Source organism: Phymastichus coffea, unplaced genomic scaffold (assembly GCF_024137745.1).
Source record: "Phymastichus coffea isolate CEN01 unplaced genomic scaffold, Cenicafe_Pcof_1.1 PCOF00035, whole genome shotgun sequence".
NCBI classification, from domain to species: domain Eukaryota; kingdom Metazoa; phylum Arthropoda; class Insecta; order Hymenoptera; family Eulophidae; genus Phymastichus; species Phymastichus coffea.
In genome coordinates, this window is record NW_026706846.1 from 3,248,325 (window position 1) to 3,267,336 (window position 19,012).

A 19,012-nucleotide genomic window follows, 5' to 3' on the forward strand; every position below is an offset into this window, starting at 1 on the left:
CAGGGTAACGAGCTCGAGGGTTAAGGAAATTGGGGTATAAGAGTTACGGGTTACGGCGTGGCAGAGTAACCTGCACGAGAATTGATGAAATTCGGGTGGACGAATTCGGGGTTAGAGCGTGGCAGGGTAACCAGCTCGAGGGTGAAGGAAATTGGGGTATAAGAGTTACGGGTTACAGCGTGGCAGAGTAACCTGCACGAGAATTGATGAAATTCGGGTGGACGAATTCAGGGTTAGAGCGTGGCAGGGCAACCAGCTCGATGGTTAAGGAAATTGGGGTTAAGAGTTCGGGGTTACATCGTGGTAGGGTAACCAGCTCGTGGGTTGACGAAATTGGGGTGTAGGGGCTACGGGTTGGGTTAGAGCGTCGTAGGGTAACCAGCTCGAGGGTTAAGGAAATTGGGGTTCAGAGTTCGGGGTCACATCGTGGCAGGGTAACGAGCTTGAGGGATGAGCAAAGTCGGGTGTAGGAGTTGGGGATTAGAGTGTGGCAGAGTAACCAGCACGAGGGTTGAGCAAATTCGGGTGTAGGAGTCCGGCGTTAGAGCGTGGCAGGGTAACCAGCTCGAGGGTTAAGGAAATTGGGGAATAAGAGTTACGGGTTACAGCGTGGCAGAGTAACCAGCACGAGGATTAATGAAATTCGGGTGGACGAATTCGGGGTTAGAGCGTGGCAGGGTAACCAGCTCGAGGGTAAAGAAAATTGGGGTTAAGAGTTCGGGGTTACATCGCGGCAGGGTAACGAGCTCGAACGTTGAGCAAATTCGGGTGTAGGAGTTCGGCGTTAGAGCGTGTGGGTAACCAGCTCGAGGGTTAAGGAAATTGGGGTTAAGAGTTCGGGGTTACATCATGGCAGGGTAACGAGCTCGAAGGTTGAGCAAATTCGGGTGTAGGAGTTCGGCGTTAGAGCGAGGCAGGGTAACGAGCTCGAGGGTTAAGGAAATTGGGGTATAAGAGTTACGGATTACAGCGTGGCAGGGTAACGAGCTCGAGGGATGAGCAAATTCGGGTGTAGGAGTTCGGAGTTAAAGCGTGGCAGGGTAACCAGCTCGAGGGTTAAGGAAATTGGGGTTAAGAGTTCGGGGTTACATCGTGTTAGGGTAGCCAGCTCGAGGGTTGATGAAATTGGGGTGTAGGGGCTACGGGTTGGGTTAGAGCGTGGCAGGGTAACCAGCTCGAGGGTTAAGGAAATTGGGGTTCAGAGTTCGGGGTCACATCGTGGCAGGGTAACGAGCTTGAGGGATGAGCAAAGTCGGGTGTAGGAGTTGGGGATTAGAGTGTGGCAGAGTAACCAGCACGAGGGTTGAGCAAATTCGGGTGTAGGAGTCCGGCGTTAGAGCGTGGCAGGGTAACCAGCTCGAGGGTTAAGGAAATTGGGGAATAAGAGTTACGGGTTACAGCGTGGCAGAGTAACCAGCACGAGGATTAATGAAATTCGGGTGGACGAATTCGGGGTTAGAGCGTGGCAGGGAAACCAGCTCGAGGGTAAAGAAAATTGGGGTTAAGAGTTCGGGGTTAGAGCGAGGCAGGGTAACGAGCTCGAACGTTGAGCAAATTCGGGTGTAGGAGTTCGGCGTTAGAGCGTGTGGGTAACCAGCTCGAGGGTAAAGAAAATTGGGGTTAAGAGTTCGAGTTACATCTTGGCAGGGTAACGAGCTCTAGGGATGAGCAAATTCGGGTGTAGGAGTTCGGAGTTAGAGCGTGTCAGAGTAACCAGCTCGAGGGTTAAGGAAATTGGGTTTAAGCGTTCCGGGCAAATCGTGGCAGGGTAACGTGCTCGAGGGATGAGCAAATTCGGGTGTAGGAGTTCGGAGTTAGAGCCTGGCAGGGTAACCAGCTCGAGGGTTAAGGAAATTGGGTTTAAGAGTTCCGGGCAAATCGTGGCAGGGTAACGAGCTCGAGGGATGAGCAAATTCGGGTGTAGGAGTTCGGCGTTAGAGCGTGTCAGGGTAACCAGCTCGAGGGTTAAGGAAATTGGGTTTAAGAGTTCCGGGCAAATCGTGGCAGGGTAACGAGCTCGAGGGATGAGCAAATTTGGGTGTAGGAGTCCGGAGTTAGAACGTCGCACGGTAACCAGCTCGAGGGTTAAGGAAATTGGGGTTAAGAGTTTGGGGTTACCGTTAGGTAGGGTCACCAAATCGAGGATTGACGAAATTTGGTTAAGGAGTTCGGGGTTAGAGAGTGGCAGGGTAACCAGCTCGAGGGTTAAGGAAATTGGGCTATAAGAGTTACGGATTACAGCGTGGCAGAGTAACCTGCACGAGAATTGATGAAATTCGGGTGGACGAATTCAGGGTTAGAGCGTGGCAGGGTAACCAGCTCGATGGTTAAGGAAATTGGGGTTAAGAGTTCGGGGTTACATCGTGGTAGGGTAACCAGCTCGTGGGTTGACGAAATTGGGGTGTAGGGGCTACGGGTTGGGTTAGAGCGTCGTAGGGTAACCAGCTCGATGGTTTTTTAGGAAATTGGGGTTCAGAGTTCGAGTTACATCTTGGCAGGGTAACGAGCTCGAAGGATGAGCAAATTCGGGTGTAGGAGTTCGCGATCAGAGCGTGTCAGGGTAACCAGCTCGAGGTTTAAGGAAATTGGGGTTAAGAGTTTGGGGTTACAGTTAGGTAGGGTCACCAAATCGAGGATTGATGAAATTTGGGTGTAAGAGTTCGGGGTTAGAGCGAGGCAGGGTAACGAGCTCGAGGGTTAAGGAAATTGGGGTATAAGAGTTACGGGTTACGGCGTGGCAGAGTAACCTGCACGAGAATTGATGAAATTCGGGTGGACGAATTCGGGGTTAGAGCGTGGCAGGGTAACCAGCTCGAGGGTGAAGGAAATTGGGGTATAAGAGTTACGGGTTACAGCGTGGCAGAGTAACCTGCACGAGAATTGATGAAATTCGGGTGGACGAATTCAGGGTTAGAGCGTGGCAGGGCAACCAGCTCGATGGTTAAGGAAATTGGGGTTAAGAGTTCGGGGTTACATCGTGGTAGGGTAACCAGCTCGTGGGTTGACGAAATTGGGGTGTAGGGGCTACGGGTTGGGTTAGAGCGTCGTAGGGTAACCAGCTCGAGGGTTAAGGAAATTGGGGTTCAGAGTTCGGGGTCACATCGTGGCAGGGTAACGAGCTTGAGGGATGAGCAAAGTCGGGTGTAGGAGTTGGGGATTAGAGTGTGGCAGAGTAACCAGCACGAGGGTTGAGCAAATTCGGGTGTAGGAGTCCGGCGTTAGAGCGTGGCAGGGTAACCAGCTCGAGGGTTAAGGAAATTGGGGAATAAGAGTTACGGGTTACAGCGTGGCAGAGTAACCAGCACGAGGATTAATGAAATTCGGGTGGACGAATTCGGGGTTAGAGCGTGGCAGGGAAACCAGCTCGAGGGTAAAGAAAATTGGGGTTAAGAGTTCGGGGTTAGAGCGAGGCAGGGTAACGAGCTCGAACGTTGAGCAAATTCGGGTGTAGGAGTTCGGCGTTAGAGCGTGTGGGTAACCAGCTCGAGGGTAAAGAAAATTGGGGTTAAGAGTTCGAGTTACATCTTGGCAGGGTAACGAGCTCTAGGGATGAGCAAATTCGGGTGTAGGAGTTCGGAGTTAGAGCGTGTCAGAGTAACCAGCTCGAGGGTTAAGGAAATTGGGTTTAAGCGTTCCGGGCAAATCGTGGCAGGGTAACGTGCTCGAGGGATGAGCAAATTCGGGTGTAAGAGTTCGGAGTTAGAGCCTGGCAGGGTAACCAGCTCGAGGGTTAAGGAAATTGGGTTTAAGAGTTCCGGGCAAATCGTGGCAGGGTAACGAGCTCGAGGGATGAGCAAATTCGGGTGTAGGAGTTCGGCGTTAGAGCGTGTCAGGGTAACCAGCTCGAGGGTTAAGGAAATTGGGTTTAAGAGTTCCGGGCAAATCGTGGCAGGGTAACGAGCTCGAGGGATGAGCAAATTTGGGTGTAGGAGTCCGGAGTTAGAACGTCGCACGGTAACCAGCTCGAGGGTTAAGGAAATTGGGGTTAAGAGTTTGGGGTTACCGTTAGGTAGGGTCACCAAATCGAGGATTGACGAAATTTGGTTAAGGAGTTCGGGGTTAGAGAGTGGCAGGGTAACCAGCTCGAGGGTTAAGGAAATTGGGCTATAAGAGTTACGGATTACAGCGTGGCAGAGTAACCTGCACGAGAATTGATGAAATTCGGGTGGACGAATTCAGGGTTAGAGCGTGGCAGGGTAACCAGCTCGATGGTTAAGGAAATTGGGGTTAAGAGTTCGGGGTTACATCGTGGTAGGGTAACCAGCTCGTGGGTTGACGAAATTGGGGTGTAGGGGCTACGGGTTGGGTTAGAGCGTCGTAGGGTAACCAGCTCGATGGTTTTTTAGGAAATTGGGGTTCAGAGTTCGAGTTACATCTTGGCAGGGTAACGAGCTCGAAGGATGAGCAAATTCGGGTGTAGGAGTTCGCGATCAGAGCGTGTCAGGGTAACCAGCTCGAGGTTTAAGGAAATTGGGGTTAAGAGTTTGGGGTTACAGTTAGGTAGGGTCACCAAATCGAGGATTGATGAAATTTGGGTGTAAGAGTTCGGGGTTAGAGCGAGGCAGGGTAACGAGCTCGAGGGTTAAGGAAATTGGGGTATAAGAGTTACGGGTTACGGCGTGGCAGAGTAACCTGCACGAGAATTGATGAAATTCGGGTGGACGAATTCGGGGTTAGAGCGTGGCAGGGTAACCAGCTCGAGGGTGAAGGAAATTGGGGTATAAGAGTTACGGGTTACAGCGTGGCAGAGTAACCTGCACGAGAATTGATGAAATTCGGGTGGACGAATTCAGGGTTAGAGCGTGGCAGGGCAACCAGCTCGATGGTTAAGGAAATTGGGGTTAAGAGTTCGGGGTTACATCGTGGTAGGGTAACCAGCTCGTGGGTTGACGAAATTGGGGTGTAGGGGCTACGGGTTGGGTTAGAGCGTCGTAGGGTAACCAGCTCGAGGGTTTTTTAGGAAATTGGGGTTCAGAGTTCGAGTTACATCTTGGCAGGGTAACGAGCTCGAAGGATGAGCAAATTTCGGGTGTAGGAGTTCGGAGTTAGAGCCTGGCAGGGTAACCAGCTCGAGGGTTAAGGAAATTGGGGTTAAGAGTTCGGTGTTTCGTCGTGGTAGGGTAACAAGCTCGAGGGTCGAGCAAATTCGGGTGTAGGAGTTCGGCGTTAGAGCGTGGCACGGTAACCAGCTCGAGGGTTAAGGAAATTGGTGTTAAGATTTCGGGGTTACATCGTGGTAGGGTAACCAGCTCGAGGGTTGATGAAATTAAGGTGTAGGGGCTACGGGTTGTGTTCGGGTTAGAGCGTGGCAGGGTAACCAGCTCGAGGGTTGTTAACGAAATTGGGGTTAAGAGTTCGGGGTTACATCGTGGCAGGGTAACGAGCTCGAGGGTTGAGCAAATTCGTGTGTAGGAGTTCGGCGTTAGAGCGTGGCAAGGTAATCAGCTTGAGGGTTAAGGAAATTGGGGTTAAGAGTTCGGGGTTACATCGTGGCAGGGTAACGAGCTCGAGGGTTGAGCAAATTCGTGTGTAGGAGTTCGGCGTTAGAGCGTGCCAAGGTAACCATCTCGAGGGTTAAGGAAATTGGACTTAAGAGTTCGGGGTTACATCGTGGCAGGCTAACGAGCTCGAGGGTTGAGCAAATTCGGGTGTAGGAGTTCGGCGTTAGATCGTGGCAGGGTAACCAGCTCGATGGTTAGGGAAATTGGGGTTAAGAGTTCGGGGTTACGTTGTTGTAGGGTAACAAGCTCGAGGGTTGAGCAAATTCGGGTGTAGTGGTTCGGCGTTAGAGCGTGGCACGGTAACCAGCTCGAGGGTTAAGGAAATTGGGGTTAAGAGTTCGGGGTTACATTGTGGTAGCGTAACCAGCTCGAGGGTTGATGAAATTGGGGTGTAGGGGCTACGGGTTAGAGCGTGGCAAGGTAACCAGCTCGAGGGTTGTTAAGGAAATTGGGGTTAAGAGTTCGGGGTTACATCGTGGCAGGGTAACGAGCTCGAGGGATGAGCAAATTCGGGTGTAGGAGTTCAGGGTTAGAGCATGACAGGGTAACCAGCTCGAGCGTTTAGGAAATTGTGTTTAAGAGTTCGGGGTTACATCGTGGCAGGGTAACGAGCTCGAGGGTTGTGCAAATTCGGGTGTAGGAGTTCGGCGTTAGAGCGTGGCAAGGTAACCAGCTCGATGGTTAAGGAAATTGGGGTTAAGTGTTTCGGAGTTACATCGTGACAGGGTAACGAGCTCGAGGGATGAGCAAATTCGGGTGTAGGAGTTCGGGGTTAGAGCGTGGCAGGGTAACCAGCTCGATGGTTAAGGAAATTGGGGTTAAGTGTTTCGGGGTTACATCGTGGCAGGGTAACGAGCTCGAGGGATGAGCAAATTCGGGTGTAGGAGTTCGGCGTTAGAGCGTGGCAAGGTAACCAACTCGAGGGTTAAGGAAATTGGGGTTAAGAGTTCGGGGTTACATCGTGGCAGGGTAACGAGCTCGAGGGTTGAGCAAATTCGTGTGTAGGAGTTCGGCGTTAGAGCGTGCCAAGGTAACCATCTCGAGGGTTAAGAAAATTGGACTTAAGAGTTCGGGGTTACATCGTGGCAGGCTAACGAGCTCGTGGGTTGAGCAAATTCGGGTGTAGGAGTTCGGCGTTAGATCGTGGCAGGGTAACCAGCTCGAGGGTTAAGGAAATTGGGGTTAAATGTTCGGGTTAGAGCGTGGCAGGGTAACCAGCTCGAGGGTTGTTAACGAAATTGGGGTTAAGAGTTTGGGGTTACAGTTCGGCAGGGTCACCAAATCGAGGATTGATGAAATTCGGGTGTAGGAGTTCAGGGTTAGAGCGTGGCAGGGTAACCAGCTCGAGGGTTAAGGAAATTGGGGAATAAGAGTTACGGGTTACAGCGTGGCAGAGTAACCAGCACGAGGATTAATGAAATTCGGGTGGACGAATTCGGGGTTAGAGCGTGGCAGGGTAACCAGCTCGAGGGTAAAGAAAATTGGGGTTAAGAGTTCGGGGTTACATCGCGGCAGGGTAACGAGCTCGAACGTTGAGCAAATTCGGGTGTAGGAGTTCGGCGTTAGAGCGTGTGGGTAACCAGCTCGAGGGTTAAGGAAATTGGGGTTAAGAGTTCGGGGTTACATCATGGCAGGGTAACGAGCTCGAAGGTTGAGCAAATTCGGGTGTAGGAGTTCGGCGTTAGAGCGAGGCAGGGTAACGAGCTCGAGGGTTAAGGAAATTGGGGTATAAGAGTTACGGATTACAGCGTGGCAGGGTAACGAGCTCGAGGGATGAGCAAATTCGGGTGTAGGAGTTCGGAGTTAAAGCGTGGCAGGGTAACCAGCTCGAGGGTTAAGGAAATTGGGGTTAAGAGTTCGGGGTTACATCGTGTTAGGGTAGCCAGCTCGAGGGTTGATGAAATTGGGGTGTAGGGGCTACGGGTTGGGTTAGAGCGTGGCAGGGTAACCAGCTCGAGGGTTAAGGAAATTGGGGTTCAGAGTTCGGGGTCACATCGTGGCAGGGTAACGAGCTTGAGGGATGAGCAAAGTCGGGTGTAGGAGTTGGGGATTAGAGTGTGGCAGAGTAACCAGCACGAGGGTTGAGCAAATTCGGGTGTAGGAGTCCGGCGTTAGAGCGTGGCAGGGTAACCAGCTCGAGGGTTAAGGAAATTGGGGAATAAGAGTTACGGGTTACAGCGTGGCAGAGTAACCAGCACGAGGATTAATGAAATTCGGGTGGACGAATTCGGGGTTAGAGCGTGGCAGGGAAACCAGCTCGAGGGTAAAGAAAATTGGGGTTAAGAGTTCGGGGTTAGAGCGAGGCAGGGTAACGAGCTCGAACGTTGAGCAAATTCGGGTGTAGGAGTTCGGCGTTAGAGCGTGTGGGTAACCAGCTCGAGGGTAAAGAAAATTGGGGTTAAGAGTTCGAGTTACATCTTGGCAGGGTAACGAGCTCTAGGGATGAGCAAATTCGGGTGTAGGAGTTCGGAGTTAGAGCGTGTCAGAGTAACCAGCTCGAGGGTTAAGGAAATTGGGTTTAAGCGTTCCGGGCAAATCGTGGCAGGGTAACGTGCTCGAGGGATGAGCAAATTCGGGTGTAGGAGTTCGGAGTTAGAGCCTGGCAGGGTAACCAGCTCGAGGGTTAAGGAAATTGGGTTTAAGAGTTCCGGGCAAATCGTGGCAGGGTAACGAGCTCGAGGGATGAGCAAATTCGGGTGTAGGAGTTCGGCGTTAGAGCGTGTCAGGGTAACCAGCTCGAGGGTTAAGGAAATTGGGTTTAAGAGTTCCGGGCAAATCGTGGCAGGGTAACGAGCTCGAGGGATGAGCAAATTTGGGTGTAGGAGTCCGGAGTTAGAACGTCGCACGGTAACCAGCTCGAGGGTTAAGGAAATTGGGGTTAAGAGTTTGGGGTTACCGTTAGGTAGGGTCACCAAATCGAGGATTGACGAAATTTGGTTAAGGAGTTCGGGGTTAGAGAGTGGCAGGGTAACCAGCTCGAGGGTTAAGGAAATTGGGCTATAAGAGTTACGGATTACAGCGTGGCAGAGTAACCTGCACGAGAATTGATGAAATTCGGGTGGACGAATTCAGGGTTAGAGCGTGGCAGGGTAACCAGCTCGATGGTTAAGGAAATTGGGGTTAAGAGTTCGGGGTTACATCGTGGTAGGGTAACCAGCTCGTGGGTTGACGAAATTGGGGTGTAGGGGCTACGGGTTGGGTTAGAGCGTCGTAGGGTAACCAGCTCGATGGTTTTTTAGGAAATTGGGGTTCAGAGTTCGAGTTACATCTTGGCAGGGTAACGAGCTCGAAGGATGAGCAAATTCGGGTGTAGGAGTTCGCGATCAGAGCGTGTCAGGGTAACCAGCTCGAGGTTTAAGGAAATTGGGGTTAAGAGTTTGGGGTTACAGTTAGGTAGGGTCACCAAATCGAGGATTGATGAAATTTGGGTGTAAGAGTTCGGGGTTAGAGCGAGGCAGGGTAACGAGCTCGAGGGTTAAGGAAATTGGGGTATAAGAGTTACGGGTTACGGCGTGGCAGAGTAACCTGCACGAGAATTGATGAAATTCGGGTGGACGAATTCGGGGTTAGAGCGTGGCAGGGTAACCAGCTCGAGGGTGAAGGAAATTGGGGTATAAGAGTTACGGGTTACAGCGTGGCAGAGTAACCTGCACGAGAATTGATGAAATTCGGGTGGACGAATTCAGGGTTAGAGCGTGGCAGGGCAACCAGCTCGATGGTTAAGGAAATTGGGGTTAAGAGTTCGGGGTTACATCGTGGTAGGGTAACCAGCTCGTGGGTTGACGAAATTGGGGTGTAGGGGCTACGGGTTGGGTTAGAGCGTCGTAGGGTAACCAGCTCGAGGGTTAAGGAAATTGGGGTTCAGAGTTCGGGGTCACATCGTGGCAGGGTAACGAGCTTGAGGGATGAGCAAAGTCGGGTGTAGGAGTTGGGGATTAGAGTGTGGCAGAGTAACCAGCACGAGGGTTGAGCAAATTCGGGTGTAGGAGTCCGGCGTTAGAGCGTGGCAGGGTAACCAGCTCGAGGGTTAAGGAAATTGGGGAATAAGAGTTACGGGTTACAGCGTGGCAGAGTAACCAGCACGAGGATTAATGAAATTCGGGTGGACGAATTCGGGGTTAGAGCGTGGCAGGGAAACCAGCTCGAGGGTAAAGAAAATTGGGGTTAAGAGTTCGGGGTTAGAGCGAGGCAGGGTAACGAGCTCGAACGTTGAGCAAATTCGGGTGTAGGAGTTCGGCGTTAGAGCGTGTGGGTAACCAGCTCGAGGGTAAAGAAAATTGGGGTTAAGAGTTCGAGTTACATCTTGGCAGGGTAACGAGCTCTAGGGATGAGCAAATTCGGGTGTAGGAGTTCGGAGTTAGAGCGTGTCAGAGTAACCAGCTCGAGGGTTAAGGAAATTGGGTTTAAGCGTTCCGGGCAAATCGTGGCAGGGTAACGTGCTCGAGGGATGAGCAAATTCGGGTGTAGGAGTTCGGAGTTAGAGCCTGGCAGGGTAACCAGCTCGAGGGTTAAGGAAATTGGGTTTAAGAGTTCCGGGCAAATCGTGGCAGGGTAACGAGCTCGAGGGATGAGCAAATTCGGGTGTAGGAGTTCGGCGTTAGAGCGTGTCAGGGTAACCAGCTCGAGGGTTAAGGAAATTGGGTTTAAGAGTTCCGGGCAAATCGTGGCAGGGTAACGAGCTCGAGGGATGAGCAAATTTGGGTGTAGGAGTCCGGAGTTAGAACGTCGCACGGTAACCAGCTCGAGGGTTAAGGAAATTGGGGTTAAGAGTTTGGGGTTACCGTTAGGTAGGGTCACCAAATCGAGGATTGACGAAATTTGGTTAAGGAGTTCGGGGTTAGAGAGTGGCAGGGTAACCAGCTCGAGGGTTAAGGAAATTGGGCTATAAGAGTTACGGATTACAGCGTGGCAGAGTAACCTGCACGAGAATTGATGAAATTCGGGTGGACGAATTCAGGGTTAGAGCGTGGCAGGGTAACCAGCTCGATGGTTAAGGAAATTGGGGTTAAGAGTTCGGGGTTACATCGTGGTAGGGTAACCAGCTCGTGGGTTGACGAAATTGGGGTGTAGGGGCTACGGGTTGGGTTAGAGCGTCGTAGGGTAACCAGCTCGATGGTTTTTTAGGAAATTGGGGTTCAGAGTTCGAGTTACATCTTGGCAGGGTAACGAGCTCGAAGGATGAGCAAATTCGGGTGTAGGAGTTCGCGATCAGAGCGTGTCAGGGTAACCAGCTCGAGGTTTAAGGAAATTGGGGTTAAGAGTTTGGGGTTACAGTTAGGTAGGGTCACCAAATCGAGGATTGATGAAATTTGGGTGTAAGAGTTCGGGGTTAGAGCGAGGCAGGGTAACGAGCTCGAGGGTTAAGGAAATTGGGGTATAAGAGTTACGGGTTACGGCGTGGCAGAGTAACCTGCACGAGAATTGATGAAATTCGGGTGGACGAATTCGGGGTTAGAGCGTGGCAGGGTAACCAGCTCGAGGGTGAAGGAAATTGGGGTATAAGAGTTACGGGTTACAGCGTGGCAGAGTAACCTGCACGAGAATTGATGAAATTCGGGTGGACGAATTCAGGGTTAGAGCGTGGCAGGGCAACCAGCTCGATGGTTAAGGAAATTGGGGTTAAGAGTTCGGGGTTACATCGTGGTAGGGTAACCAGCTCGTGGGTTGACGAAATTGGGGTGTAGGGGCTACGGGTTGGGTTAGAGCGTCGTAGGGTAACCAGCTCGAGGGTTTTTTAGGAAATTGGGGTTCAGAGTTCGAGTTACATCTTGGCAGGGTAACGAGCTCGAAGGATGAGCAAATTTCGGGTGTAGGAGTTCGGAGTTAGAGCCTGGCAGGGTAACCAGCTCGAGGGTTAAGGAAATTGGGGTTAAGAGTTCGGTGTTTCGTCGTGGTAGGGTAACAAGCTCGAGGGTCGAGCAAATTCGGGTGTAGGAGTTCGGCGTTAGAGCGTGGCACGGTAACCAGCTCGAGGGTTAAGGAAATTGGTGTTAAGATTTCGGGGTTACATCGTGGTAGGGTAACCAGCTCGAGGGTTGATGAAATTAAGGTGTAGGGGCTACGGGTTGTGTTCGGGTTAGAGCGTGGCAGGGTAACCAGCTCGAGGGTTGTTAACGAAATTGGGGTTAAGAGTTCGGGGTTACATCGTGGCAGGGTAACGAGCTCGAGGGTTGAGCAAATTCGTGTGTAGGAGTTCGGCGTTAGAGCGTGGCAAGGTAATCAGCTTGAGGGTTAAGGAAATTGGGGTTAAGAGTTCGGGGTTACATCGTGGCAGGGTAACGAGCTCGAGGGTTGAGCAAATTCGTGTGTAGGAGTTCGGCGTTAGAGCGTGCCAAGGTAACCATCTCGAGGGTTAAGGAAATTGGACTTAAGAGTTCGGGGTTACATCGTGGCAGGCTAACGAGCTCGAGGGTTGAGCAAATTCGGGTGTAGGAGTTCGGCGTTAGATCGTGGCAGGGTAACCAGCTCGATGGTTAGGGAAATTGGGGTTAAGAGTTCGGGGTTACGTTGTTGTAGGGTAACAAGCTCGAGGGTTGAGCAAATTCGGGTGTAGTGGTTCGGCGTTAGAGCGTGGCACGGTAACCAGCTCGAGGGTTAAGGAAATTGGGGTTAAGAGTTCGGGGTTACATTGTGGTAGCGTAACCAGCTCGAGGGTTGATGAAATTGGGGTGTAGGGGCTACGGGTTAGAGCGTGGCAAGGTAACCAGCTCGAGGGTTGTTAAGGAAATTGGGGTTAAGAGTTCGGGGTTACATCGTGGCAGGGTAACGAGCTCGAGGGATGAGCAAATTCGGGTGTAGGAGTTCAGGGTTAGAGCATGACAGGGTAACCAGCTCGAGCGTTTAGGAAATTGTGTTTAAGAGTTCGGGGTTACATCGTGGCAGGGTAACGAGCTCGAGGGTTGTGCAAATTCGGGTGTAGGAGTTCGGCGTTAGAGCGTGGCAAGGTAACCAGCTCGATGGTTAAGGAAATTGGGGTTAAGTGTTTCGGAGTTACATCGTGGCAGGGTAACGAGCTCGAGGGATGAGCAAATTCGGGTGTAGGAGTTCGGGGTTAGAGCGTGGCAGGGTAACCAGCTCGATGGTTAAGGAAATTGGGGTTAAGTGTTTCGGGGTTACATCGTGGCAGGGTAACGAGCTCGAGGGATGAGCAAATTCGGGTGTAGGAGTTCGGCGTTAGAGCGTGGCAAGGTAACCAACTCGAGGGTTAAGGAAATTGGGGTTAAGAGTTCGGGGTTACATCGTGGCAGGGTAACGAGCTCGAGGGTTGAGCAAATTCGTGTGTAGGAGTTCGGCGTTAGAGCGTGCCAAGGTAACCATCTCGAGGGTTAAGAAAATTGGACTTAAGAGTTCGGGGTTACATCGTGGCAGGCTAACGAGCTCGTGGGTTGAGCAAATTCGGGTGTAGGAGTTCGGCGTTAGATCGTGGCAGGGTAACCAGCTCGAGGGTTAAGGAAATTGGGGTTAAATGTTCGGGGTTACATCGTGGCAGGGTAACGAGCTCGAGGGATGAGCAAATTCGGATGTAGGAGTTCGGCGTTAGAGCGTGGCAAGGTAACCAGCTCGATGGTTAAGGAAATTGGGGTTAAGTGTTTCGGGGTTACATCGTGGCAGGGTAACGAGCTCGAGGGATGAGCAAATTCAGGTGTAGGAGTTCGGGGTTAGAGAGTGGCAGGGTAACCAGCTCGTGGGTTAAGGAAATTGGCCTTAAGAGTTCGGAATTACACCGTGGTAGGGTAACCAGCTCGAGGGTTGATGAAATTCGGGTGTAGGAGTTCGGCGTTAGAGCGTGGCAGGGTACCAGCTCGAGGGTTGATGAAATTCGGGAATTCTTTAAACTGTATCTCTCTTTCCCTTCTCTGTTTTTAACTTCTACTCTTATACGAGGTGTGTTCAAAAAGTAAGGTGACTTTGTATGTTTAAGAAAAAATATTTATTTATTTATGTTGTCCCATTCAAAGTAATCCCCCTCAGATACAATACACTTATGCCAACGGTTTTTCCAATCCTCAAAGTACTTCTCATAAGCACGTTTTGGTATAGCCTTGAGCTCTTCCAGCGATGCAGTCTTTATCTCTTCAATCGTTGCAAATCTCCGTCCTTTCATAGGTCTCTTTAGTTTTGTGAACAAGGAAAAGTCACATGGGCCAAATCCGGTTAATATGGTCGCTGAGGCATTATTGTGGTGTTGTTTTTGGCAAAAAAATCTCTTACAAGCAAAGATGAGTGAGCAGGGGCATTATCGTGATGCAAAAACCATGAATTGTTTTTCCACAATTCTGGGCGTTTTCTTCGTATTGCTTCTCGCAAACGGCGCATAACTTCAAGATAATACTGTTTATTGACCGTACGTCCATATGATAAGAACTCCTGATGTACCACGCCATGGTAATCGAAGAAAACACTGAGCAAAACTTTGACATTTGATCGAATTTGGCGTGCTTTTTTCGGTCTTGGCTCATCTGGGCTCTTCCATTGGGACGATTGGACTTTGGTTTCGATATCATAACCATATACCCATGATTCGTCATCAGTTATGACCCTTTTGAGTAAATTTGAGTCTTCGTTGACGTCATTCAACAGATCTTGAGCGATGCTCATGCGACGGTTCTTTTGGTCAAAATTTAGCAATTTCGGAACAAACTTCGCTAACACTCGTCTTATGCCCAAAACGTTAGAAAAAATTTCATGGCACGAGCCAAGCGATATTCCAACATCCTCAGCAACTTCTCTGATAGTGATTCGATGATTTTCATGAACAATTTTTTTCACTGCTTGAACGTTTTCATCAGTTGTTGATGTGCTTGGGCGTCCAGAGCAAGGCTCGTCATTAGCATCTTCCCGGCCATCTTGGAAAAGTTTGTACCACTTGTAAACATTTTTTTTACTTAGAACAGTTTCACTGTATGCCACCATCAACATTTCAAGTGTTTCGGAGTACTTTATTTTATTTTTTACACAAAATTTGATGCAAATCCTATGATCAACATTTTTCGATAGCAAGAAATCGCCGAGCACACAAAACACTTATAACCTTTACGCCTCTCACAACCAAACAAAAAATGCTATACACTTGAATCTTGGTACAGATGTTCGGGTAGAGTGTACCAACATAACAAAACAATAAAATCGATAATCGATAGTACGTTGCCCGTGAAATTTGAAAAGTCGCCTTACTTTTTGAACACACCTCGTATTCCTTGTCTCAGTCTTGTACGTATACATGTCACATGAAATAATAAATCTATTCGTTATAATTTATATGTATATATGGAAGAAAATGGAATAACTTTTTTATATATACAGGGTGTCTCAGACCACCCGTCCACCCCCCAAAGTGTGCCTAAAAAGTTTTTTTTTTTTTTCAAAAATTGATAACACAATTATATATAAATCGAGTACGCTCTATCGATTGGACGTAAAATCAAGTTCCGGTTCCAACTTGAAATGGCCTATTCAGACCGGAAGTGCATGAAAATCCATTTTTTTAAATGGAACATGCATACTTTTTTTTGAGATTCAGATTCTACGGTAAAAAATACCATAATTTCATAAGAAGAATTTTTTGAAAAAAGTTGATATTTGACCTCTAATTGACGTCTGAAGTTTGTAATCCACCAGTTTGTGATCAAGTTTCGAATATGCACGTTTTAACAACGGAATAGGATAACGTGGCTCCTCTAAGAGGTTTTCGGGGTCGCTGCGTCCGAATCCAAGGTGAGTTTGATCTTATCAGGTCATTTTGAGGTCAATTGAAGGTCATTTAGAGGTAAAACAAAAAAAATATTAGATTTATCAAGAATGAAGTACTTTTAAAATTTTAGCCTTAAAATTACAAAAACTTTATTTACAGAACAATAGAAGATAAAATCTAATTATGTTATAAAAATTTTCATTATGTTAGGTTCTAATAAAACAAATTATCATTATTTATGTTATTATAAACAAATGTTGCTACTGCAACGAAATCTCTGTTATGTTTTGAGAATAAAGATTTTTATCTCGCTAAACTAATTTGTTTTGGAATTTCATTTCCCCTAATTTCATAAAAGTACGCTATGTAAATACATAGATTAATAATAACAAGAATAAATGAAAAAACGACGAGATTCATATTTTTGTAATATTAAGGCTAAAATTTTAAAAGTACTTCATTCTTGATTAATCTAATATTTTTTTTTGTTTTACCTCTAAATGACCTTGATTTGACCTTAAAATGACCTGATAAGATCAAACTTACCTTGGATTCGGACTCAGCGACCCCGAAAACCTTTTAGAGCAGCCACATTATCCTATTCCATTGTTAAAACGTGCATATTCGCAGCTTGAGTACGAACTGGTGGATTACAGACTTCAGACGTCAATTAGAGGTCAAATATTAAATTTTTTCAAATAATTCTTCTTATGAAATTTTCGTATTTTTTACCGTAGAATCTGAATCTGAAAAAAAAGTATGCATGTTTCATTTAAAAAAATGGATTTTCGTGCACTTCCGGTCTGAATAGGCCATTTTCGGTTGGAACCGGAACTTGATTTTACGTCCAATCGATAGAGCGTACTCGATTTATATATAATTACGTTATCAATTTTTGAAAAAAAAACTTTTTCGGCACACTTTGGGGGGTGGACGGGTGGTTTGAGACACCCTGTATATTATTATACTAAAAATCATTTCTTCACATAGAAAAAAGGTATAAAAATTAAAATTTTAGAAAAATAAAAAAATTGCATATTTTAAAATGTTAAAATTGTATTTTTTTATTGGCAGGTTTAAAATGTTATTCAGACTTAATATAGAAAGTATTTATAATTAACATTATTTAAAATAAATAATAATTTTCGATCATAATAACCTGATGATAACACTGTCTATACATGTGTGCGTGTGTGTGTGCGTGTGTGTACATATATGTCATTTTAATCATAATTTTTATTTATAGGGTAAATGTTTAAAGACATTAAAAGGTCACAGTAATTATGTTTTTTGCTGTAATTTTAATCCTCAATCCAACCTCATTGTATCTGGATCGGTAAATTACAATCATTACAAGTATTTTATTTTTCATTTAACGCTCAGTTTATGATTTTCATATTTTTCAGTTTGATGAAAGTGTTAAAATATGGGATGTAAGAACAGGTAAATGTTTGAAAACGCTTCCTGCTCATTCAGATCCTGTTAGCGCTGTTCATTTCAATAGGGACGGATCTTTGATTGTGTCCAGTAGTTATGATGGATTATGGTAGGCCTAATATTATCAAATATTTTATCATATCTCAAAATCTTTACGTCAATTAAAAATTTTTTTATTAAATTTAAGTCGAATTTGGGACACAGCATCTGGACAGTGTTTGAAAACTTTGATTGATGATGATAATCCTCCTGTATCGTTTGTTAAATTTTCACCAAATGGCAAATATATCTTAGCAGCTACTCTAGATAATACATTGAAGTTATGGGACTACAGCAAAGGAAAATGTTTAAAAACGTACACAGGCCATAGAAATGAAAAATATTGTATTTTTGCGAATTTTTCAGTGACTGGAGGAAAAGTTTGTATTTTCAATAAATTTTCACCAAAAGCAATTTTGCAAAGTATTATATATATTTCTTCTCCTTTTTAGTGGATTGTATCTGGCTCAGAAGATAATATGGTGTATATTTGGAATTTACAAACTAAAGAAATAGTTCAAAAATTACAAGGACATACAGGTGCATGAATCATACAAACTCATATTTGAACTTATTATTATTAACTCATAAATTGAATATAATTATTTACAGATGTTGTATTATGCACCACGTGTCATCCTACAGATAATATAATAGCATCTGCTGCATTAGAAAATGATAAAACAATAAAACTGTGGAAAAGTGATACGTAGGTGATTTCTAGAGAAATTGGAAAGATCAACGTACATGTACATCATACAACATTAGTTGCTTTTTATACATTTTTCTTTATATTTTTTATAAAAAGTAATATAATTTTTGTAGTATACTATAATATAATGAGAATTTTTTAACGTATAATATTTCGAACTTGTTTCAAATAAAAAAAGCGAATAGAATACTTAATATGTAATAAAAGTTCATTTATCCACTAAAAAATTCACATATTTTAATACATTATTTAGTTTTACATCTTATTGAATAACAAACGAAATTTTATGAATTGTCTGATTCTTTTTTCAGTTGAAGAAAGAAGTTGTGACGGTAAACGTCATATTAGCGCTAATAGCCTAACCTAGGGGTTGCCCGCGGGGGCAGCACCTACCGGGAGACGAAAAACGTAATGAAGGAATTCGGCACGCGACGAGGCGGAACGCGCGCGATTAAAAATGAACCAGTAGAGGATTAACTACCGATACGGAGAGCCGCAAATGAAGGATCGGCCATCGACACGCCTAGCCAAAAGTGCACAATCAGCTACCGATACACAAGTCCAAAGTGGAGAGCTAACTGCCGATACGGAGAGCTGCGAGTGAGGGATTAGTCATCGTCACGCTTGGCCAAAGGTGCAGGACTATCTACCGATACCGAGAGCCGCATATCAGAATAATCACCGATCGCAAAGCCGTGCCGCATAACCTTCTGACCTTGTTCCGAGTGTTCCTGGGAGCGCGAAGACAGATCAGCTACGAGGATCGACGGGAGATAGTTGACGGAACTGAGTGTGTACGAGTGTGTGCGTGAGTGGTGAGTTTCGCCATCGAGGGCGAAACTGTGAGCGAGAGACACCGCAATCGACAATCGGACAGTGCACAAAGACACAGCGTGCTGTACGGGATCCCCCTTCCCCTCTTGCAATCCGTGCGAGAACTGAAATAAAAAGGTAAGCTGGCCAGCTTAATTTCGCGACCGTGATATAATTGCTAAACAATAATCCCTCGACTCGATGAAAAGCGTGCATACAATATCTTGGCTAACAAAGAGCGGCGAGCGTTCCGACACTGTATGTTGTTGTCGTGCGAGCGCGGTATGTAAACATAAACACGCGGGCCGAATTCTAGTGTAACATTCAGAAGTAATAAAGAGATTTCGTATGTGATATTAACCAGTGCTTTTGACGTGTTTATTCCGTATTAGTAGATTTGTTGGTTGATTGACACCTGTTCCCTCTTGCTCTCCGACTTCCGTATTGAACATAGGTAATTACGTGCGCTTTTCAATACGATTACGCGGATAAAATTAATTAAACGGTACCCACCTCGTTACAAAGTATTTAATTAAGTAGAAAAATAAAAGGAAGATAAATCGTAATGTTGAACTGACCTAAAGCTGCAAGTGTTAATAGAAAATAAAACTTTAATAACACATATTGTAGAGAAAATATGTGTATTAGTAAAATAATTTCATATATTCCAAATTCCCGATCATATTAAAGACTACTATAAATAATCTTTTACTTATTTTTAATTAATCGGGTCAAATTACTATTACCCATTTACCCTACTCTTTGAACCAAGATTGCTAAAGAACAACAATTATTCTAATCTTACATGTTCATATGTCA

General features: G+C 46.5%; 1 protein-coding gene across 1 annotated transcript in view; it reads left to right on the forward strand.

Moving 5' to 3' along the window:
- LOC131663399 (protein will die slowly) overlaps positions 1-17,585 on the forward strand; it is a 128,638-nt gene extending 111,053 nt beyond the window's left edge. Inside the window, exons 4-8 of the mRNA XM_058933791.1 lie at positions 16,439-16,528; positions 16,599-16,738; positions 16,817-17,048; positions 17,121-17,208; positions 17,281-17,585. Of these exons, the coding sequence (XP_058789774.1) occupies positions 16,439-16,528; positions 16,599-16,738; positions 16,817-17,048; positions 17,121-17,208; positions 17,281-17,381 (651 nt within the window). The 3' untranslated portion in view covers positions 17,382-17,585. The remainder of the gene's footprint in view (positions 1-16,438; positions 16,529-16,598; positions 16,739-16,816; positions 17,049-17,120; positions 17,209-17,280) is intronic.
- The last annotated feature ends 1,427 nt before the right edge of the window (positions 17,586-19,012 follow it).